The sequence below is a fragment of the Perissodus microlepis genome, chromosome 3, assembly GCF_051167445.1.
Source record: "Perissodus microlepis isolate ML-2025 ecotype Zambia chromosome 3, ASM5116744v1, whole genome shotgun sequence".
In the NCBI taxonomy this organism is placed as follows: domain Eukaryota; kingdom Metazoa; phylum Chordata; class Actinopteri; order Cichliformes; family Cichlidae; genus Perissodus; species Perissodus microlepis.
The window spans coordinates 43,283,406-43,308,690 of NC_140463.1; the positions used below are offsets into that span (position 1 = coordinate 43,283,406).

Sequence of the window (25,285 nt, forward strand, 5' to 3'; positions counted from 1 at the left end):
CAAAATACTCCAGGTCATTTTGGAAAGAATTAATCATATTTTATAGAAACGGGAAAAAAAACAAGAACATTACATAACTGAATAACCACTACAAACATTGTCCTTACCCTTTATCAATAAAAAAGTCCACAAAATTCACATTTATATAAGAGGAGGGGCACATTTACTGTGTGTGCAGGAGATGAAGTGGAAGGGAAGCAACGCTAAGGGGCACTAGAGGTGGACTCAAGCTGTTCTTCTGTGGTGTAGACAGGAAGAGAAACTGAGTAGGAGTAACCTTTAAGGAAGAATTTGTGATTAGTGTTGTGAAGGTGAAGAGAGTGTCAGAAAGGATCGTGACTTTGAAGCCGGACATAAAAAGGTCTATACTGAATGTTGTCGGTGTGCGTGTCCCAGAAATACTAGAAGAGAAAGGAATTGTGAACTAAGATGGACAAAGTGGTAGAGAGTATCCCCTGAGGGAGAGACTGATGATTGGAGGAGACTTCAATAGAAAGGTGAAGGGAACAGAGGTGATAAGGAGAAAACATGGTAATGGATTTTGCCAGCAGCACGGAAATGGCTGTGATGAGAGAGGAACACTGGATAATGCATAAGAGTGCAGGAAGGTACATACAGGCGGACAACATCTGTCATGTAATGACTGTGTGACAGTCAGATTTTTTTAAAAAGCAACTTTAATGGTGAAGACTTCAAAAAGCAAAAAATACAAAACATGTGCAGAACATGAGGCAGGCATTCACAAACTAGAGCTCTTGAGGAGAAACCTCCGAACAGGGGTTCACACAACACAGATTGAGGACACAAAAAAGAAGACAAGGAAAATGAGACGAGATGAGAAGGGACACAACTGAGGAACACAGCTGAACAGAATCTAAATAATGAGACAGGATGAGACTATCAAAATAAGATTGGAAATAAACACTGAGACTATACTTTACTTAGTATGTGTACATTTCTGTTTTTCCAAGTACTGTTCCAATTCAAAGTATGCATCAAGCCAGGTACGTTAAAGATGTCCAGATTTGTTCCCACTCATTCCCACTCGCCCATTCTATCGAGCATGCATCGGTGGTGACTGGATGGTATTTTGTGCAGTCAGGTAGCACAGAATGCATTTCATCTGAAACTTAAAAAAGCAGCAATGACACATAAGAGCAGCTACAACTGTAAGTAAAGTTTGAAATATTACTGTTTCTCTGATAAACATTAAACTTTAAAGATGTTTTAAGGCAAGAATGCAGATGTGTAAGCAAAGAATATAGCTGTCAATAAAATATTGCTACTTAGCTTGTATGAAGAATAAAGAACAAGTAACAAGCAAGGTTAACTGGTTTTTTTTAATGTATTTAAACTGTATGTTAGGATGTACTGTAAAAGTTGCATGTAAATGTGAATTTACATGATGTCATGTAAATGTGAATAACTGCCAGCTGTGGCTTCAAGCAGTGAGAATAAAAAAAACACATATTTTTTAATCCCAGCAAGAATATTGTTCAGTTATACACAATTAAGATCTCTGTGCCTTTTTCTGAAGGTGATGCGACAGTCTTTTCAGGTAAGCTGAGGAAGTGCATCTCTCTCTATCGTGTCCTCTCTGTTTTCTGTTATTCAATTGTTATCAGCATTACTGACAAAACATTTAATAGCAACTCTTTGCTGACTATAGTTATTTCTTTGCCTGATATAAATAAAGAGTCGTTTTAGCAACAAAGGATTTTCTAATGTAACTGATCTGTTTCTTTGAAGTAAAGTGTAGGAAGGTAATACATTCTGTTCCCAGGATAAGTGTGTATTGGTTTATATGTGTAAAAGATATATAAAAGGGCTCAGTGGGACTGCCCCATCGAGCACTTGCATAGAGTTTTCCTGTTTATGCTTATACCTTGCAAGTAAATGAATGCCTTACGTGCTGCGTGTCTTACTTTATAATAAACTTTTTCTGAAAGTGCCCTACTCATTGAGTCCTTGTCTTTAAAGGAGTTATTAAGCCAGCAGGCCAGAGATATTAGCTTTAACAAATGGTTCTTCAATTGCTAGCTTGAGGACGAAAAATGAGTGACAGAGAAATCTCCTAGTCTGCTGTTATGATTATGAACAAACAGCTATGCTAGAAAGGGGAGTAAAGCACATGAAGCTGGCAGATATGTGACAGCAGATTATGTAGGAAACCAGGAAACCAATGTTTATCAATTCAGTACAGAACCAAGAAAGTGAAAGAAAACCCACAGCAGATTATATTATAATATAACTGAGGAACAGTATCAGCTGTTGTCAGGCCCTCAGTAAGAAGAACTTTCCAGGGAATAAGAAAGACAGATAAGGACAAGTCTTATTCTGCACCAAGAAAGTGAAAGAAAACCCACAACAGATTATATTATAATATTATGGAATTTAATGTTGTCTTCCCCTACCTTTAATCTTACCAACTAATATTTCAAAAACAACTGCTCTTCCTTTATCAACATCTGTCCTGTCTGCTGAATTGGACCCAGTTTCCAAAACACTAATCATGTCTCAGATATAACATATTAATCCTATCATGGGTTCATCACTGTCCTCCACCACTTTTCCTGGAATTTTTTTAAGCCAGGTGTCAGTACGTCTGACGAAGTAAAGAAAGTCCTTACTTTTTCCACCTCTGATGATGTATTAAGGCAGCTCTGAAGCCAAAGGGGGATCAAATCTGGTACTAGCAAGGTTTACCCAATGAAATGGCTCGCAAGTATATAGTGTTATTTAGAAAAACGTGAATAAACAACCTGGACATTCAGGCTAGAGGACAGTTTTATAAAGTGTGTTCATGCAATACTGACAGTTGACAAAAGTCCAGTACATCATGCTAGCTTTTGTGGGCAGACCTAAAAATAGAAGAAAAAAAAAACAAACACCCACCCATTTAAGTGTAAAAACACACTTCCTGGGTCTCACTTCAGTCCCAGACATTTCAAAGGTTCACTGGTCTGTGCAGTAATGAACTTTAGTTTGATTTCGACTTTAGGTCTCTGCAACCTCTGTGCGTACTTGACTTGTAATTACATTCAACTTCACTGCTAACCTTATTTTTGTTATGTTTACCTAGCTGTTGCTTTTATTATTTACCTAAATTAAGTGGTAATGTACTTTTATATTACTTTTATTGTTTCAGTGTTGATTGCAGTCTGCAGGGCTCAGACTGTGGAGGTCCGTCCAGGTGAAGAAGTCACACTGCAATGCTCCAACATTTCCACGTACAGTTCTTTAACGTTCTGGTTCAGACTGGTCAACAGAACCATGGCCAGCTGTATCTCTGTCATGTTCAGAGCTGATAAAAGTGTGGCATACTGTGATGGATTTCATAACGGATCGTTTGAAATGACTTCCAACAGCTCTACTATCTTCTTGAAAATTAAACACGCGCGTGTATCTGACTCTGGACCTTATTTCTGTGGATTTTTCACAATTTTTCCAGTTTTTAATGTGATACATTTAAATGTTAAAGGTAAGAACATTTAAAAGTTTTTGTGGGAGGTTTCAGTCCTGTATGTATTTATTAATTTTTTTGTCAAATTATATATTCGCTTTATTTAAAGACTTAGGTGATACTGATGAGACTGAGAGCATCACCAAAAGTAAGTTTAGCCTAATTACTAATCAGCTGGTTTCTATGTTTGCTTGCTAATTTTGTTAGAAAGTGACCAAGACCGAGAGCTGAACTTAAACTAATGCAATGATTCTGTCTTTGTAGAAGAGTGTGATGGAATATCAGAGCTGGCCGGTCTGATTTTGGCTCCTCTGACTGTTTTCCTTATAAATGCAGTTATCGCCATGGCTTTTAAAATCTGGACACTACAGACAGGTACTAGAAACAGCCACTGGTTAATTTTGGTTGATTTATAAATGAGATTTTGCCTTGACTGACTGGATGTTTTGTTTCTGTGGCAAAGCTGCTGCTGAAGGACAGATACTACAGCAAAGTGAGGTGAATCCATTTTTACTGTCCATGATAATGTGTTTCAATATTTGAAATGATGAGACCTTTGTAACTCTGAGTTCTTGTTTTCAGAACCTGGATTCTGATGAAACAGCAATGACTTTGTGCCCAGCAGCAATAATAAAGAGAAGACCTGCATCACAGAGAGAAGTCGAGACTCATGTTTTTTATGTAGTCCAGTAAATGCTCGGGGAAACATTGATAAGGTTTCCGATAAATCTGCAACTGGGATTTTGTGTGTAGTTAATGAGTCTACTGTAATGTAGAAAAAATGTTTGAGACAGACAAAGTTTCGTTTAATGAAATGTTGTCTTGTTTGGAACAATAAAATCAGGTTTTTCTTTCAGGAAGTGTCTATTATGACATTAACCCTTTAAAACCGGTCGGAGCAGGCACGCTCCGTTTTGCACAACTACTTTTAAATCCTTGTAGAACTGCAACCACGTAAGCTAGCGCAATAATTTTTTTTGCATATGAAACCGGAGGAGTTGTACTTACATCTTATGCCATCAGCTTGTCCTAGGTCACAGTTTCCTTCCACATATGGCTTTGCAAAAACTGCATAAAAAGCACTTGCAGCAACAAAAACATAATATTCCAGAAACACGCTTTGCCGATCCGATCAGCTGTTCGTAACACTTCCTACGTTAGAATAGACGTCAGCGTGAACTATCGCATGTCCGCCGTTACCTGCCCGAAACCGGAAGTGACGTCATTTTCGCGGAAATGTAGTTTTTTACCATCAGGGCCTCATGAGCCTATACTGGTGTTTTTAAAAGTTATGTTTGACTTCATGACTTTCTGTATCGTTTTTGGGATGCTTAGGACTCATATTGCACTGCTGGAAATAGTTTATTTTGATGCATATGCTGCTTTTTTGCAAATTTGCATTATAATATTTATTTTCGTTTTTCCTGCAGTGTATAAAAATTGGTGTATTTCAAAAACTATGAAGACACTCAAAATAAATTTCCTGTGGTGGGAAACTATTTTGTGCAACTTTTTTGTATTTACAGTTTTGAGGGATAAGCCTCTTAAATTTCTCTAACTAGAAATATATGTTAAAAAAACAAAAACTATTTTCAATTTTTTTGTAGTTTATTGCACTTTCTTGCAATTTATGTAATTTCTATGCACTTAATGCATACATATTATTAAAATTTGGGCTATAATGGTTGTATTGATGTATAGCAACTTGAAATGCTCCCAAAAATGGCTCTACAGCATGTAAAAATATAATAAAGCTCTGGCGGACTTGGTTCTATGGTAGGTCTTAAAGGGTTAACTGACTGTTCAGGTTGTCATTTCGTAAGAGATGGAGATCTGCAGCTGTGCAGGAATGAGTAGGGAAAAGAAATACTACTCTAATATACTACTATATAGTATTATTCTATAATAATTTAGTAAAGAAGTTAATGGGTTTTGTTTCAGTATTAAGAACTGGAAGGCAAAGCATCTTACTTCCATCTGCTCTAAAAGATCTATCTCCTCTGGTCTTAAATGTGTTCGTGGGACTACCAACAGCCTTTATTAGATGATCTCAGCCTGCCAGAGGAATCATGGGGATCTAAAAGATCAGATGTAGGCAGGAGCGTCACAACTCAGCGTTTTAAAAGTCAGTACTAAGATTTTAAAATGAATTCTAAAATGTACCGGAAGCCAGTGTAATGAGAGTAAAACTGGTGTAATGTGCTCTCTTTTTCGTGTCTTTGTTAAGAGCCTTCTTCTTCATTTTTTAATTTCAGCATTTTCAGTCCCAATGCCTACTTTTATAAATATTTATATAAGAATAGCTGTAATCTACAACTACTGCTGCCCATCACTCCTCCCAGGGCATGGGTCACCAAAGGTAGATCTCCACAGATTTCTGCCCTAGGCCATTCTTTCTCACTCCAGGTGTAACCCATCTTTTTTGCTTCTGCCTCAAGGTCTCGTCGCCAGGTGTTTCTTGGGCGGCCTCTCTTTCACTTATCTTGGGGGTTCCACCCGAGAGCCTGCCTGCTGATGTTAGTTGGTGGTTTGCGTAGAGCAGGGGTGGACAACTCCAGGCCTCAAGGGCCGGTGTCCTGCAGCTTTTAGATCTCACCCTGGGTCAACACAACTGAATCAAATGATAAGACAAGACAAGACAAGACAACCTTTATTAGTCCCACACGTGGGAAATTTGTTTTGTCACAGCAGGAAGTGGACAGTGCAGTTATATAGCAAAAATGATGAGTTCTTCAGGCCTCTGGAGAACTTCAAGACATGTTGAGGAGGTCCTTTAGCCATTTATATCTGGTGTGTTGGATCAAGGACACATCTAAAGCCTTTGAGGCCTGCAGTTGCCAAACCCCTGGCGTAGATCGTGTCGTATCAGCACAATCTTCTAATAGCTATAAAGCAGGGGTGGGTGTCCTGCAGCAAGCAGGTAATAAAATGATTGCACCACTTAACCAGAGTGATGACAACAAGTCATTTTAAGTAGCTTAGTCCATTCTGCCGTCAGTCTTTAATGTGGCTAGTCAAATGAGAGAGCGGCCATCTTATCTCCTTATATGGAGTGTGGACATCAGGCTGGAGCTAATCGTCTCTAAGCTGTAGTCTAACCGCACTGAGGCAGCTGCACAGTCAGATTATCATACTCTCCCCACAGAGGACAGACATTTCCATGACAGGAAACACTATGTACACGAAAGGAAACTAGTGGCAGAAGTCATAACAGAGTATTATTAAGATTAAAAAATCATGTTCAATAATAATAATGTAAATCATCCTACTTCTTGCCAGTTGTATGACACACTAATCTAAAGGTCACTAATGAAACACTGAATAGCACTGAAAATTCATCTCATGTCTCCTTAACTTTCTTTTAGGACAGTGCAGGCTGGATGAAGATGGTCTGTGGTTGTCTTGTAGCCCACAGTGTGTGTTGTGCCTATCTCAACCAGCTTTAATGACACCTCTGTAAGGTGTCGACTGATCAAGCCTGAAAGCATATGTTCCTATAATTCAAATCTGCAAACACAAGTTTATACAGTATACAAACAGTCAGTGTTGGGAAGGTTACTTTTAAAATGTATTCCATTACAGAATACAGAATACATGCCCCAAAATGTATTCTGTAACGTATTCCGTTACGTTACTCAATGACAGTAACGTATTCTGAATACTTTGGATTACTTAATATATTATCATGCTTTTTACAACAACGTGAATGTACTATTGCTGTGTGATTTATTACTATTACTGAAGGTCCGCGACTCCGAACTGTAGTAAAGGGACCTCTGACTAATACGGCGGGGTCCCTGTCGGCTCGTAGCCGAAAAATAGCTTTACTTTGTTGTGTGGGTCATCTTTTCTTGCGAGAGACAGAGAGAGGCGTTGAAAGACTGCTGCAACGGAACTTATTGTTTTCGGAGGAAAACACGAACACAGTGTACAGTCGAGTCTTAATAGCTTACTTACAGCTGGGCTCGTCAGGCACTCTTCTTGGCTGAAGTGGTTATTATTATATTTACATGCTTCCAGCTCCCGTTTTTCCTCGATGACAACTCGTACCTTTCCACTCCCCTTTTTCTCCCTCCTCGCGCTCACAGACCCATAACGTGTATGGCAGTCCATTCTCCCTGCAACACGGACTACACTGCCCATGATGCTACATTCTTTAGAGCTATGCTTGTAGCATTCTGCCTGTTAGCTTAGCACAACAACAACAACAACAACAACAACGAAAAGGCGCTCTCTCACCCAGGAAACACACAGTCGCAGAGAGAGAGAGAGAGCGTCGCCCTGTAACCATGGCAACCGTAACGCTGCCGCCTGGAACAACAGAACGTAGCTGTCAAACAAAACCCAAACAGTCCTGACCCGCGACAAAATGAAACAGGAAAGTACCGCAGTGTAATCCATTTATTTCAACAAAGTAACTGTATTCTAAATACCACCTTTTTAAACGGTAACTGTAACGGAATACAGTTACTCATATTTTGTATTTTAAATACGTAACGGCGGTACATGTATTCCGTTACTCCCCAACACTGCAAACAGTATATAATTAGCTGAAGAATATTCAGTCCATATTATAATACTGGTTATTATAAAGACTTTTCTTAAACTCCTGAATTTTTTGCCGTTTGGACATCACAGCCCATGCTGTCTTATAGTACGAGACCTTCATGAACTTAGAACACTTAAGCAAGCACCGATTGTGCTTGTTTCAGTGTGTGATTCAAAATTCCTCATTTAAAAAATGTGTGCCCTGAAATAACTGAAATAGCACAGAGGCTTCTGTCAACAAGAAGCAGAAGTCCAGCAACAGAGAGATGACGTTGAAACTCATGTTGCTTTATTCTGCCAACAGGTAAAATGGATTTTCTGTGTTTATAATATAAAAATGTGTATCTATTCTTTTTTATATCTATTTTTTGTCTTAATTGGTCTGCATCTAAACAGAATAAGGGTGTACTTGATGTATGTCAAACTCTCACAGGGAGAGTCAAATAGTCTTCAGGGGGAAATACTCACCCATTCACAGGAAGAGACAGTTCAGTGTGGTCTGAGCACAACTGAAATGACAAGGCCTCCACAGTCAATACAGCTTTAGAACAAAGTTTAAAAAGGAGCAATGAAACTTGGCCCGCTCAGTTTTGACTAGTCTTTGTATTTGTACAGACTTAATGATAAATAATGAAGAAAATTAAAATCCTTCACCCTTGAAGGATCGTAGGATTGAATGAAAATGTGTTATGAATCTAAAATAAAGTGTGCCACAGGAAGACTTAATACCCTGACCACAAACATCAAATGGCATGACTGTAAGACCAAGAATAATGCTACTTTTATAAAGCACATCATCTTTGCTGGAGATTTTATGAACAAGAGCAAACCATAGTTTACTGATTAAAAGATGAAACAGAGTTCTGTGGCAACATGTGTATTTCTACCAAAGTCATATAACATACATTAATGTGTTTTCATTGGACGTTATTTTAATTTCATCAGATCTTTAAAATTTCTAATTGACTTTTCTACCGGCACGTTTTTTTTCTGTACACAGTCGTTATTGTGTTTATTTCAGGAAGCAGGTTTTGTGCATCCTCCCCCCGCCATTTTCCACTGTGGTGACAACACTATGTATCAGCAAAATCGAAAGCAAGACAAAGACAGCCTTCAACTCTGCAACGAAACCACAACAAAGCGCAGTAGTTTGACACAAAGTTCCTATTCGTTTCTTATCATATGTTCATTTAAACAAATAGCTGTCCTGCTCGCCTCCTGGCTGAACCCTGGTTACATTTCCTGATTTATAAAGTTGATACACAGGCTAAGAGCAGAGAAAATGTTGATGACAGATAAGCACAAGCTGATTAGTATGACTCCTCTTTTCTTCAAATTTTAGGTTAAACGATCAACACTTACAATTTTCATATTCCTCAGATCACTGGATTGAAATGGAGGATTTGTACTTTATTTACTCATTGCCATGGTAAATTCTGACATCAGAGCCCTATTGGCACTGCTGCATGTGCTTAACTCGGGATAAATATACTCAAAGTCAGTTGAACTTGCTTTGACAAGCCTTTCTAGAAAGCCGCTTCCTGGAGTTTGGCCAAAGAAACGAACTAATTCATCCTGTTATTTGTCAGATTTTTCTAAAAGCTGTGAAAAGAATCCACCTGTGGTAAATTCAGTTGATTGTAAATGACTTGAAAAGACACACACTAATCTACATATGCTCCTATTATTGACAATATATGACAGAGCACAAACCAAGCATTGAAGTCCAAGGGGTTGTCTGTAGACCCCAGGCTGGGGATGGGTACAAAAAGATTTCTGGACCATTAAAGGTCCCAATGGGCACAGTGGTCTCCATCATCCATACATGGATGAAGCGTGAAACCACAAGCGTGACTTTTCCTAGACCTGGCCACTTGGCCAATCTTAGTGATTGGTATAACCCCGAGCTAAAACCACATTGTTTAAAGCTCATTAACATGTTGAACTTACAGTTTGAATAAGAATAATTTATACCACTTTATGATTCCCTTGTTTCCAATGTTGGTGTAACAATATAATATACAAAAGGTATGTCTAGCATGTCATTTACTCCATGATGGACTGTTTTGTTGCAATTGTAAATTGTTTGTATATTTACCTGAGAGAGGAATAGCAATAGGCCAAGGTGGCTCATGCTCTATGGCAGACTGAGTGAGCAGCTAGTAGCAACTAGCTACTAACACTTGAGAAAAACAGTAAAAATCGATTGTTAACTGTGTTTCTCCCGAAGACCAAGTGAAACACAGTTGGGCTGTGTGTTGCACTACCACATTTCAGAGTGGTTTCCCTCTTCGGCGTCACAACGCAACAGAGTGGTTTGTAGAAATGCTAACAACAATAAAGGTGTGAGGACTGCTGAGGTGAGTTTTCTTGTGCTGCACACTACAAAGGACAGTGTGTTTGTTAACATCCATCGTACTCAAGCATCGGCTGCTCAGGCCTGCAATGGGTTAGGATATTTGTCCATTGCTGGCTTAAATTTTAGTTTAAATTTATTTTCTGTTTACGTGTGCCAACAAATGTAAATGTGTGTAATGTTCTAGTAAAACCGTTTTGCAAAAACTTATGAGATGTTGTGTATTAATAGAGTAGTGTTTACATCTGCAAGCATTTCCTCTGATGGCACTTTTTCAATGAGCGGGGGAATCGTGTTCTTGACTGGGTTGCTACTTTGAGTTTGGCCATAATCTTGTCATTACAGCTGGCTGGGCATCATCTAGTTCAGTTACACTGCTCTCATCTATCAGGTCTGGACAATTGTGTCCATACTGCTCAGTATTGATCCCGCTGTGTTGTGTGATGAGAACATGATCGATTAAACCACAAATGACAGCTTCTTTAATGTGTTTTGCTTCTTGGTAACCTCCTGGTAACTACTGTCAACTAAAACTCATCCATTTGGATTCAGGAAGTAAATCTGTGGCAATTTTGATGGTTATTGATGGTTTCCCTTTTAATATTTTGGCCTTTTGATGACTGCTAAAATTTAGATAGAGAGGCATTACTTAAGAGAATGTTTTTGAGCAAAGCCAAGATGGAAATCGAATGACTAAAGTCACTTTATTTAGGAAAGATCACTGTTTAAGAACTGGGCATTTATTGAGATACATAATTAATAAGCTATTTGGCAAGTAGACCCCAATACCATCAGAGCAACAGATTCTGATTGGTTTACAGCAGGCAGGCAAGAAAATTATTAGACTAGGTCAGGGGTCAGCAACCTTTAAGACCCAAAGAGCCATTTGGACCCGGTTTCCACGCAAAAGAAAACACTGGGAGCCGCAAATACTTTTTGACATCTAAAATTAAGATAACACTGTATATATTGTTTTTTACCTTTATGCTTTGTGTGAACAATTAATGTGTGTTGCTTATGAAATCCATGAAGTGCTACAGAGAAAATTACATTTTATTTATGTAATTAACACATTTTGAACTCTTAAAGAAATATAACAAAAGGAAAGACACCCAGCTGAACTAAAATGATCCAGCAAACAACAACTGTTGTGAGCTGCCACCCTTATATCGCCTTTGGACTTTTGGAGCCTTGACCTGACTTTTAAAATATAATTGGAAAAAAAGCACTATGCTGCTAAAAGATGAAAAGTAGATATTTGCAAAATTCTGCCTAAATATGTATTTTACCTGGTTAATGTGTGTGGCGGGGCGTGGTCTGCAGAGCCGCTGCAGGGGAGGCGGACGCACCTGAGCGGCACCCGCAATCACGCCTCGCCGCCTTAACGTCTGTGCTATCTATGCTGTTGTTGGTATATGTCGGGCTGTGAGCTGAAAAGTATGCATACAGCAACCGTGTGTGAAGAGTGGTCAATAAAGAGATGCTGAAAAGCATGTTCATGGAAACAGCGTCGGGTCTGCCGTGATATGTTTACAATGAGACTTCTGCTCCTGAAACCTCTGCGCACAGCGTCTGCAAATCGGGGCTGTACGAAGTCACTTTCATCTTTACGCAGGACTGTAAGCTGTCATCTGTGAGGCGTGAGCGGTGTTTGTTTTTAACATAGTTCACGGTGGAGAATAGCTGCTGACATAATGTGGATCCGAAGATCCATAACTGGCCTACCTGGGGTTGAAAGTGTCGACAAATGCACGGCGTTTCGGCGGGTACACCGGCTTCTGCGAGTGTGACGCTTATTTTGAGCGATGAAAAAATAATTTTATTTTTATATTTCAAAATCACAATAATCTTCCAATTTAGAACTACAAGTTTTTTAAAAAAAAAGAACTAACATAAATAAAACACACTTCAGCTAAATACTTCTAATTTATTTTCCCAAACCACGCAGAGCTGGAGCCGCGGGTTGCCGACCCCTGGACTAGAGTAATTTTATCATTGTTGAATTGAGGGAAAGACAAAGACTAGCAGCGTGAACACCGAGAGAAGCAAGCAAATGAGTGATCACAGATCTTCCTTACTGAACTTACGAACAAGCTTTATAAACATGTACAACTAAAGTGAAAAAAAAGTAGTGTACGGTCTGTGGCTATGTTTAGAAATGCAGAAGAAGAAAAAAATATTGTAGAAACTAACCTGCAGGCAACAAACAGCAAGGAAATGATCTCAACCACAAGAAGACTGGTTTTGAGCTTAATCAAACACATCAAAGACCTAGCTGTGTTTAAAACACTTACTTTACTGATTAAATCTTTTATTTGACAGTTTACTACACTGAAGTATACAAACTGACTGACCTTGAATAAAAACAACCATATTTGCAAAGACTTGTGGAAAAATCCTCTTATAGTGATAACTGCAGACAATTATTTAATTGCTCATAGTTGACATGAAGGGTGTTTAAACACCCAGATACCAGGACAAAAGGGAGGATATCACACTTGGGGTTAGGCGTGCATGCTTTAGAGGTTAAAGCACCTGAAGTTGTTAGTGTTTTGGCCACACTGGCTCAACAGTAAATGTGCACAAAACACTGAGGCCTGAAAAAGAACGAGAAGTTGAGATGGTTTCTATTTATAAAACCAGGTGCTAACTCAACTCATCTGCTGTGGTGCTTGTTCTAATTTTGTCTGTTCTTATGTGTGAATGTGGGACGAGCAACTAATTCATACCAGTAGTAAGTTGGAGTTAAAAATGGAGGGGAGTTTGCAGCACTCGCGAAGTGAGTGTTTGGCAGGAAGAGGTAACACAGCGTGGTCAGCTGATGTCAAGAGAATCAGGTCTGTATGTGCAAAAGTCAAACCTGAAAGACGGCGGTAAACACCAGCTGAGATGTTCTCAAGACCTCTATACAAGTTAAGTAGAAGAATAAAAACCACCACGAAGCTGAAAATGTAATTTTAACTGTGTGATCACAGGTGTAACCTCTTACCCTCTAAAGGGACAGCCAATCAAAAGAAAGTTGTTTGTTGAAGCGTGAGGTTTTTAACTTTTGGTTTGAACCTTTTGGAGACCAGTTTTGAATCTCTGTTGATAACACTGTACCTTAATATAAGATGAATCTTTAAAAATAGGTGAAGAGACATTAATGTATTCTTCTTTGTTTGTAGACTTTGAATGGTGACAGGCATTTGTAGAGCATTTTTATAATCTTGACCACTTGAGAAGCTTTAACAGACTTAAACAGTGAACAGGAGGTTATGGATGCTTCCAGGGCAAAAATCACAAAAGCTCCTCACTATGAGGTCCAAGAATTAGCCATAGAAGGTACACTGGTGTGAATTGTAGGCTTAGAAACACACCCTACAGAGTTAATAGCATTAAAACAAAAAAATAAATGTGTTTATTAATTATTTTAATAATTATTATTTGATTGATTTTTTGCACACCAAAACAGGAGTGTTGGGAAATGTATGAATGGCATCTGTGTGGTACATTACAAGCACAAAACAGAACCAAAAGCATAGCAGTCAGGTGCTGACAGAGGAATGTGTATGATTAATTGATCATCAGTGGCCCACATTTCCACAGCTTCTTGGTCTGAATCGTTCAAGGATACTGTAACACAAACCAAGAAAGAAACACATCAGCAGTATCTTGCATTTAAAGAAGCAATTGTTGCTGCCCATCAAGAGTTATGAGGTTATTTCTAGAGTAAACAAAAAGTCCATCATTCAACGAGAAAGATCATTCACAAGTGGAAAACATTCAAGACATCTGCCAATCTTCCCAGAAGTGGACATCCCAGCAAACTAACCCCACAATCAGACTGTGCAATGCTTAGAAATGACAAAAAAGGGGCGGGGTAGCTCAGTAGGTAGCATGGTCGTCCCATGATCAGAAGGTAGTGGGTTCGAATCCACTGAACGGCTATCCTGAGGTACCCCTGAGCAAGCTACCGTCCCTACAAGCTGTTCCCCTGATTGGTGGCTGCCCACTGCTTCACTGAGTGAATGGGTTAAACGCAGATAAAGAAATTTCTCCACGGGGATCAATAAAGTATACATTGTTATTTAACAAAAAAAAACAAGAGCTACATCTCAGCTTCTGAAGGCCTCAGTTAGCATGTCAAAGTCTATGACAGTGAACAACTACATCATGTTCAGAAGGGCTGCCAGGATAAAAGCTTCTTCTCTTTAAAAACAACAGCACAGCTTAGGGTTTCAAAGTCACGTCTGAACAAACTGCAAGATTCCAGGAGATACGAGGCAAAAGTAAAACAAACTCAAGGTGTGCCTGGCTATTTCAGGAGGTTGAAGCCAGGGTTACTACAACAGGATATGGTTTGAATTTGCTTCACAGGTCATGTTCAGTGGATGCTTGTACGTAACTACAAAGTCACCAAATGTGTATCCATAATGGCATTTTGACTGACTACAAAACAGACTGAACAATTTTAGTGCCACAAGTCTGGCAAAAATGCCAGAAGGCTGGGATTTTGCTAGTATATGTGCAATAATATGAAAATCAAAACACACTGTTGGATAACGAACATTGTATGAAACAAATGTAAAACCTTTACTACAGCACTGTTGATATTTTATACAACATTCTTGAAAAACAGACCATAGATGCTCTCAAAGCAGACAGGCCCTGAAGAGGTTTTTCTGCTCCATCAGTGAACTGAAGAACAAGCTGACCACAGATACCGCACCGTCACATCCAGAGCTGAAGCTGCGCAGGACGCGGTGGGCTGACAACGTGTCAGTATAGTAGCACAGTGCTGTGACGTAATGATGGAGCAGTCAAAGGCTCACTTTGAGCAAGCACAGCACTTAGTGTCGTTTGAGCTTATTGATCCTGAGCTCTTTCTGCAGTTTAAGGAAAGCCTCCCCCAGAAGCAGCTGGACATTGCAATCAAACATTTCCCACTGATATGTAAAGAGAAACTGAAAGTATTGTACACTGGAGCGGAGTTTGCAGGATTACACTCTGCAGTGTCACTTTTGAGGATGCTGACGGAGAACAAACTTCAGGACACTTTTTTTGAAATGCCGAAATGAACACATATAAACATCAGAAACCATCTGACATCAGCAGACACAGAGCTGTGTTTTAGTACACTGAAGAGGATCAAATCCTTTCTTTGAAGTACTATAGGGTGCGACAGGCTGAACGCACTGGGTGTACTGTGTATTGAGCAGGACTTGATCCAAAAAACCACCAGACTTCAATCACAGGGTGATTAATATGTTTGTATTCCAGAAAGCTGCAAGACAATGTGAGCTTCACTCTAAATAATGTTAGCCAGATAAGCTGGACATCTCTCTCTCTCCCCTATGAAATACCGTAACAAACTCTATAAATAACCCTAAATATGTTTATTTATTTGCTATCATCTTATTTTGGCGCTTATCGCCTTTATTTACCATTAGCTGCGATTAACTTCCCGTTTGAGTTTTAATGCTATTATTTTGAAGGAATGACTTCCTGTGTAACTGTTGTCGCAGTGCAATTTGGCAGCAATCAGGGGATGTTGGAGGGGGGAGTTGTAACTGTGTTTATGGAAGTTTATTTTGTCATTAGCAGCCCCCTTGACAAAGACACAATGATGTAAATAAGTACATGTTGAAATATTTTGTGTGACCAAAACTGCGCATTTGTTAAATGTTGTGTAGAAGGTTAAGTTATTTTATGTTGTAAACGTTAACACTTGTAAGTGTATGGATTGTGACTTATACACTGTTTTTGTGTACACATCCCCAGTTCTGATGGTGAGATTGAGGGTTTATTGCCATTAAACCTAAAAATTCATCAGTAAAGTGCCGTCCTTCATTCCAGTAGGTTTGCTTCCCTACTTTTCTTTAAAGACCAATTTTTTTCTGCTGTACATACCAACTCCTTTTATTGGGAACAAGTTGTTTGAGTCACTATGCTGCAAAATAGTTGTGATATTGCAATTGCAGTGTATTGGCAGTTTCTGCAGTTCCACACATTTTGCATAACATCCCTAGCAGCATCAACAGTAAGTGAATAGATTTTTCTGGCATTGTAGCATTCTGATCATTCAGCCATCATTACATCACTCTTGCATATTTTGTTTTTTCCTAGAAAAAAATGCCTTGTGCTAGTGTGCACAGAAACAAATAGTCAAAAGGTTTGTGGGTAAGTGTGAGAGAGAATGTGTGTGTGTAAGTGGCATTCTGGGTATTTCTCTATATATAGTTTTGTTTGTGTTGCTGTGACGAGGTGTTGTGGCTGCAATGTGGTATCGAGGATGCGATGCTGCTGCTGTTAGTGTGAACTATATAATGCATTTGTTAGCCCACCAAATATCACTATCAGTCACCACTGATGGAGATTTTAGAGAAAGAGAAAGGGACATCCGGTAAGAGGCTGTTTTCTTAGTGAAAAGTTTTTTTCCCATTACAGCCATGGAAAATTAGTTAGCCAGAGTCACTTCTACAGAAAGTCTAAGGAACAACTATTCACATTGACCAAATTTTGCAGGAGTCTCCCCTTGTTTCATTCAGCATCTGACAAAATCTTCATACGCCTCATCTTTTGTTAAAAATGAGCCATAATTTCATAATGGTCCAAATTGTATTGACATACATTTTTCATTCTGTCATCCACACCCCCCCCCCCCCCCCCCACCCCACCCCACCCCCACCACTGGCCCCACCCCACTATCTGAGAACCAGTGCAGCAGGGTGGAACGATGCCACAAAGCTGATAGAATCTCAGATCGCTTTGTGCAACATATCATTCGTATTCAGTCATCTAAATCCAGTGGAGCGCATTGGTATATTCATCTAGACCTCTCTGCATTGAATCATATCTGTTATTAATCTCTGTCTCTCTTCTACAGCATGTCTTTATCCTGTCTTCCTTCTCTCACCCAACCGGTCGCAGCAGATGGCCCCGCCCCTCCCTGAGCCTGGTTCTGTCAGAGGTTTCTTCCTGTTAAAAGGGAGTTTTTCCTTCCCACTGTCGCCAAAGTGCTTGCTCATAGGGGGTCATATGATTGTTGGGTTTTTCTTTGTACCTATGAAGCGCCTTGAGGCGACTTTTGTTGTGATTTGGCGCTATATAAATAAAATTGAATTGAATTGAATCTATTCTCTTCCGCTTATCCTTACAAGGGTCCCAAAGAGGGCCTGGAGTCTATCCCAGCTGCCACAGCCATTAGGCGGAGCACCCTGGTCAAGTCGGGGGGAAAAAGAATTGCAAATCTTCCCCAACGACAAAGTGTCTGAGGAATGTTTGCTGAATCCATGTCAGTAGGAAGTCAAACTCAGTACTACCCAAATAAAGTGGCTGTCTTTGTTTATGTAAATAAATGCAAGAATTGTTCAGTTGTAAGTTTGCCTTCCAGATCAAAGTACTTTTCCCTTCATATGCTGCAAGATGACCATCCTTGCAGAGGAAAGTACTTGTGAAGTCTAAAACTCGATGACAGCGTGGCGTACTCCTTAGGCCCAAACTTTATCCTCTTCCAACGCAAACCTGCATAAATGCAAGAAAAAGAAAAAGAAGCGCACAAAGCTGTGGTGTTTTTTTGGTGGCGGGCAAGTTCTTTTGTCTGAGCAATGTGGTCAAAATAGGAAATAACACCCCTTCATGATGAAACTTTCTTATTTGAAGCTGAAAGATTTCATATGCACAGTGATGAGCTTTAGTATAAGAACAGCTTTACTGCTCGGCAGTCTCAGTAAGTACTGGCACTGAATTTCTCTCAAAATCCAAAATGCAAAAACATTGAACTGAATTTTAAAAACTGAATTTAAAGTCTACTTAAACCTTTGAGAGGTATTAGTATCTGTTTTGGTCTTACCAGCTCAGAACTTCATTCCTTTCCTGTTCTTTTCAGACTGGATCTCTCTCTTACAGTCTCAGACTGTGGAAGTCTGGCCTGGAGAAGATGCTACACTGCTGTGCACCAACTTTTCCAGTTCTCCTACTCAAATTATTTGGTTTAGACTAGTCAACCAAACCCAGGCTCACTGTATTTTATCCATTTATATCTCTACTGATCCCATCTCATTCTGCAATGGAGTTAAACACGAAAAGTTTGAAGTGACATCCAACATCTCAATTGTCTTCCTTAAAATCAAATACACAGATTTGTCTGACTTTGGGCTTTATTTCTGTGGATTTTATTGTGGCAGACACCAAGTGATAGTCAACGCAACATATTTAAAGGTTCATGGTAAGAATGATGTAGCATGTCTCATAAGACCTGACAAAGTGAAACAGATATCAAACCAAACATGACGAGTGAGTGACATCACAGCGACTACAGCCATGTTTTACATGCTGATGGTTTTTAATTCAGTGTGCAGCACAGTGTCATTTTATTTTTATGTTGTTTTCTTGTAAATCTTGGATTAAGGCAGCTTGTTAAATCTCCTTTCAGTGTTGTCACTCCCAACTTTTTGACAGTGTTTTGGTTGCTTTCATTCCTACACTCTGCAGTCTGCAGTGGGTGAAGTGAGAGGCTAGTGCTGGCTTCTATTGAAGTAACAGAAACAATCTTAACATTGTTAAGCAAACATCTTAATTTAACAGTATTAAATATAATAAAACTGTCATTAATTATTTGGGGTTTTTGTAATTAAGTGGGTTTTTTTTTTTCATTTCACTTCAATTTACAGTAGTTTTTAATTTTAGTTCGCTTGTTTGCTTGTTTCACAGATCTTTGGTCACTGTCTTTTGTCAATGCTTCATAAATAAAATTATTTAAATTGCTATAGTAGTGATTGTTATCATGATTATTATAGTCAGGGTGATTACACATACGTTACTATTATTCACAAAATTTGTCTGTCCATACATTTTTACACAATTGAGTCTTAAGCAACCAAAAGTACAGACGGGTAGGTCTTAGGCTCCTTGAGGTTTTGATAGATCCCATATGATGATGTCATCATGTTGCCTAACAACCACCCACCAGTGGGCTAGAACTACCAAATTTTCAGCATACATTTACCTACAGTATGTCAAGGTTACGGGTGCAGGACTCACTCTGGGTGAAAGTCAAAAAAGTGGTTTATTTACACAAGTGAAACAGAGTGAAATGTATACAGCCAGTGACTCACTATTATCCACAATCCAATCCAAGCTCACTCACACTCAACTACTCAGGGTCCACAAAGAAGGGAAACAGGCCAGGGTTCAGGAAGTCTACACACAAGAAAAGAAGTTGATGTTAGCAAGGAGCACCAGGAAAACCTGAGGAAATTACTAGGCAAGCTGGGTTACACTGACACAGGTTAGCACAAGGATCCAGCGAAGAATCATATGCCACTGAGGCCTTAAGTAGCGCAGGAGTAATCATCGGCGATGGATGACAGGTGAGTGGGGACAAAAGCTTAGTAGAGAATTGTATCCATTTTTTTCAGAATAATGAAATCTAATTTCTCTTCATGAAACATATCCATCATGATGTTATCATGCCTACCAACCACCTAACAACAGACTAAAAAACAATGACCAAATAATGCATTGGCATTAGTATAGTACTGCAGTACAGGTGGAAAGTCTAAGTACAGAACTATGTGATTTAGAACAGTGCTCTCTCTTTTCAGTGTTTTTGTCAACAGTGTTGACAAAATGGTCATAGTATAGCATAACTCTTTAAGTCCTCCAGTAGCTTGCTATATTATAGTTGGCTGTCTTCTGCACTCAAGACTTCATGACGTGGTTTGTGCTCTGAAATGTACTGTCAACTGTGGGACCTTTTATAGACAGGTGTGAGCCTTTCCAAATCATGTCCAATCAACTGAATTTACCACAGAGGGACTGTAATCAAGTTGTAGAAACATCTGACAGATGATCAGTAGGAACATGATCCACCTGAACTCATTTTTGGGCCTTAAAAAAAACTTGATTATTTTTTTATTTTTTTTTTATTTTTATTTTTTTGGGAAAAACGGGATATTATAGTATATTAATAACCAAAAATCATATTTGATTTAGAAGGATTGAGCAATGTATGGCATCTTTAACTGTCAATATCTACAGGGGGATAAAAAATATTCATGAACAATGAAGGTGGCATTTTGACAAAATAGCTGGTTGAACTTTGTACATTTGGCCAACCAAGTATTTTATCATTTTTATTTTATTTAAAATGTTTAACTTGTAAGTTGTGTTTAATATTGTCACCTACTGGGAGAGTGATTCTGAACAAAGCAGGGCAGCTACTATTAAAATATTAGATAACCCAAAGAGTTGCTTAAAATTATTGGAAACATATTAAAAATACAAATAATTCCAGTACTGTGGAAAAGAGTTGAATCATCCCCATTTCGTTCTACTTTGGTTTGAAGGAACCAGGATTTCTTGTATTTTTTTTAAGAAGTCTTGAATAATAGACATTGATTGCTTTTTAACCTATTATCAGTCCAGTACTTTTTCTTTTTCTTTTTTGCTTGTTCTGTTTCATTCTGTTTTGTTCTTAAGCATTCTATTAGAAGGAACCTGTCAAATAAACACATAATATGTTCCCATTTCAATAGTTCAATGGAAAATTCAAAAGATAACACAGGTTGACAAACCAACAAGGTGCTATTAGCCAAAAACTTGGCACATTGACATGGTGTATAGGGTGGAGGACAAAAGAACATGTGACAGGTTTAAAGAACTATGTACAACATATGAGGAGTAACCAAAATCCATTTATGGTCAACAAAAGTTATATTATGTGTATATTTTGTATAATAAAAGTAACTTCTATAGTAAATACAGTACCAAACACCATCTTTAAATTAAAACCTACATACTGAATATGTCTTTTTCCTGAAAGCATTTATGTGGTCACTTTAACAAACAGAATACAGAACCCGGGGGCTGTTTTTAACACAAAAAAAGAAGAACAAAAGAAAAGAACAAGGAAAGACAGAGGTTCACCCCGCCTCTTTCTATTAAAAGCAGACTTTCTAGAGCAGAGTTCATTACCAGACATTGCTTTGCTGCAGTCATACAACATGAACACATTTACTTTGATAGCTACATTACTTTTCTGCAGGCTCAGTGAGTATTGTTCTTTAATTACGCTAACCTGGAATAAACATTTACATGTTTATTCAAAGAAATTTTTCTTTTTTGTTTACAGAAAGTTAACCGTTTGTCATCTGTGCTTGTTTCAGGCAGGATATCTACCTCAGTTTCTCATAATGTTGAGGTCCAGCCTGGTGAAGAAGTCACGTTGCAGTGCACCAATATTTCTTCATATAGTGGTGTAACATTCTGGTTCAGACTGATCAACAGAACAAATGCCAGCTGTATCGCAGTCATGTTTGAAAACACAAAAAGCGTTTCACACTGCGATGGATTTCAAAGTGAATCCTTTGAAATGAGCTCCAACATCTCTACTGTCTTTCTCAAAATCAAGCAGGTGGCTGTATCTGACTCTGGACTGTATTTCTGTGGATTTTACACAAGTGGAGGTCCACTTTTTAGTGTGAAGCATTTAAAAGTTCAAGGTAAGATTTAATCTGCATGCTTGTTTGGATTTCTTTTCCTTCCTTTAATACGTTTCTTAAAACCAGTATAAAATCTGAATGTGTTTTTTTTTTTCAAATGACATCAAAATAACAACTGTTCATTACAATCAAAGGTTATGATGAACTTGATGACATCAACAGCATGTCTCAAAGTAAGAGTCCTTTCTTTAGTCTGTTAGCCAAACAGCCAAACCCAGAAAAAGAAAAAAAAATTCTAATGACAGATTTTTTGTTGCAGACATATCTGGTGACAAAATGGAGGTGATGTGTGCGATCTTTGCTACTCTGACTGTTTTCCTCATAATGATCATCACTGGGCTGCTTGTTAAAATCAAAAAGCATCAGAAAGGTACTCCTCTGGCTTTTTTCATGTCTGTCTTAATTTTTCTTTCCAACATGGTGGCAACATGGTGCCTTTTTCAGAAAGGTTGGAACAACAGGATTTATTATTATTAAAACAAGCCGTGAACAAGAATTATGCAAAAAAATAACGTTATAATATCACCATCTACGAAGAATATAGTTTTGCCCATTTAGTTAACCATTTAGCCTAACAATAAAAATTATTATTCTTCAAAAAGCGAAAATGCAAAGCTAATACTTTTGGAACACCAATTTAAAAAAAAAAAAAAATCCAATATCTTTTACTGCGCATGGCTTTCACGCTTAATCACATTGTTTTATTAGAACATAAGAAACTTAGAGCACAGTAGAGGGTCACAGCAGAACATGGAAACTGCTTCTTCCTCAATTCAGTTCAGTTCAATTTAATTCAAGGTTTTTTATTCAATTCTCTTCATGGAGCACCAAATCACAACAAGAGTCTTCTTAATGTGACTATTTCCAAAATGTAGGCTTTTGTTCTAAAGTCTAGAACTTCAAATACTGCAGTTTAATCAAATCCCGTGAGGCATGCCTTATAGAAATACATAATAATTTGTTGCTGTGACACCCAGGTTTATGGCAAAAATGTGATGGGTCGGTCACTGAAGACGACCTGTAAGCATCACATGTAAAAACATTGTGTTAACATAATTTTTGCCATGCAGAGTTACTATTTAACCTCTCAGCATCCACCAGATCTCAGGCAGTCCATGTAGTATTTACTAAATTTACTATAACCCTTTAATATTTTAAGTATTTAAGAATTTAGGATTTAACCAAAACTGCAGTGAAGCTGATGTAATGTCACTTTGTGTCAATTTGCAATGTAAAACCTAAATTAATATGAAGTATAGCTAATAAGAAAATTCTCCTGGAAGATTTTTAACAGTTATTTGAGCAGATGTGTTTTGTACCTCTCACTCTGTTTCTCTCTGTTTGTCACTAAGCTGAAGATGAACAGCAAGATCAACAACAGAGTGAGGTGAGTCCGGCTTCCTGCTATATATATATATATATATATGATGCTGCACATGTCAAACCTGCATTTTCTCTTGTAAACTACATGTGATGAATTTCTGCACTTTACAGAATCTGGGCTCTGATGACATGAACTATGCTACAGTGACCTTTGGTCGAAAACCACGAAGAAGAGAGCCTGAACCAAATGTTGTGTATGCAGCCACCAGATAGATTCAGGAGGCAACTGAACTGCAGCTGCGAGTGAAACCGATGTCCTTTTGCTCTGCTCTTTGTGACAGACCTGTGGGGGGAGTTGTTACTTTACTTTTCATTTTGCATTGAAGACCTGTTTGATCTGAAGAATAAGATTTGTGTTTTAAGACGGAAGACTTAAGTTACTCATGTCTGCTTAGGGTCACTTGTGTGATAGAATATGGAGCTGTGGGAGATTTAGTGAGGTACACGTGAGGTTTGTGGCATTTGATGGGGAGAATCAACACAGTAAAGGCTAAGAACAGCTGATATTAAAATCCTGAGGCCTATTAGCTCAAAGTTTTGAATAAAAAGTATGAAAAGCTGAGAAAATCCAAAAATCACCATGACCGTGTCATTTTGCTGCATGTCTGATTAAAATATTCAACATATTTTAGAACAGTTTTTTTTATTGTACTTACTAAAAATAATGACAAGGACAAGCCGACTGTCTGCATGAGTGAGGTGTCTGCAGGTTTACACTTCTAACAGACTTACACCAACTGAATTCACACAATCCACACGTCTCTGTGAAACTTGTGAATGCTCAAAGCAGTGTGAAACGTTTACCGCCTCATCTGAAACCACTCACTCTGGTCCAGACTGTGAGCATTTCAGCAACGACAGATCGAAGCAAAGCTATGGCGGATACAGCTGCAGTCCATCTCCTGTGTGACATGCACTCTGCTGTTCAATTTAACAACAACTACTCAACAATTTAAGGAGGGATTACATTAAATTTATTTTATATGAATTTCAGTGCTGTGAAAAAGTATTTTCATCATTCCTGAGTTTTTTCTTTATGTGTCACACTTACATGTTTCAGGTCATCAAACAAATTTCATTTTAGACAAAGAAAAGAAAAAACTGAAAAGATGCAGATTGGAAATAATGACTTCAGGAATAAAGGGAAACTATTCAGATGTTTAAAAGTACTTGTCTGAAAACTGGTTATTTCACCCTTAGCAGGAAGAACTACAATCAAGCACTTACAATAACTGGCAATAATTTTGCCAGTTATTGTAAGGTGCAGGTATGGGATGAGGGTTAATGTCCAGGCAGGTGGGAGGTCAGGTGAGTTGAAAAGGTAGGAACAGAGCAGGTAAAAACAGCTGCTAGGCCCAAGATGAAGAACAGGGATGAGCTGGACTGAAGGTATAGGGATACGTGATGTGCTGTGGAATGTTCTTTGTTTGAGAGTGTCTGTGTGGGTATATGAGATGAGCAAAAACTCACTGGTGGGTAGGGATGGGTATCGTTTAGGTTTTATCCGATACCAGTACCAAACCGGTACTTTTGAAACGGTGCCGGTGCTTAAACGGTGCTCGAACCGGTGCTTAAAGAATGGAGAACACAAACTTTGTCCAAAAACCTCTCATGTTTAGCTGTTTTTTTGTAAAAAGATAACAATGTTAGCCTTTTCTGCAGCTCTAGGGCATATATGGTATCACTCTTGGCTGGAAGCAGTGCTTAAACAATGGAAAAAACACAAACTTTGTTCAAAAACCTCTCATGTTTAGCTGTTTTCCACTTTTTCTTTGGTCATTTTAGCCTTTTTGGCCAGGGTGAAGGGAGTATCTGCCCTCAAACAAGAAGACAGCCGTATGTAACTACGACGGTGTTTGCTAGTTCACCTTACATGCATTAATTTAATAACGTGGTTAGCCTACTCAATGTAAATTACACACAGACAACATTAAGCTACTCGCCCAGAGAAGAACGGCTGCTGCTGCCATCATCATCCGTCATCATTTCTGCTACACTGGCAGGGCTAGGGGCTAGGACTCTCCTCTTCGGGTTCTTGGGGGATGTTGC

General features: G+C 38.6%; 1 protein-coding gene across 1 annotated transcript; it reads left to right on the plus strand.

Moving 5' to 3' along the window:
* Positions 1–1,144: 1,144 nt before the first annotated feature.
* Positions 1,145–23,449, plus strand: LOC146391624 (uncharacterized). The gene is made up of 6 exons (XM_084922881.1): positions 1,145–1,169; positions 3,149–3,459; positions 3,593–3,611; positions 3,728–3,838; positions 23,206–23,240; positions 23,348–23,449. Exons 1-6 carry the CDS (start codon positions 1,145–1,147, stop codon positions 23,447–23,449), a joined length of 603 nt encoding a protein of 200 aa, XP_084779007.1.
* Positions 23,450–25,285: the final 1,836 nt, after the last annotated feature.

Bases quoted from the DNA above. Each gene is read 5' to 3' on its own strand.
- LOC146391624 (XM_084922881.1), top strand. From the start codon at position 1,145: ATGACACATAAGAGCAGCTACAACT. The intron at 3,839-23,205 runs GTACTAGAAACA...TTTGTCACTAAG, and splicing joins AATCTGGACACTACAGACAG to CTGAAGATGAACAGCAAGAT. The intron at 23,241-23,347 runs GTGAGTCCGGCT...TGCACTTTACAG, and splicing joins AAGATCAACAACAGAGTGAG to AATCTGGGCTCTGATGACAT.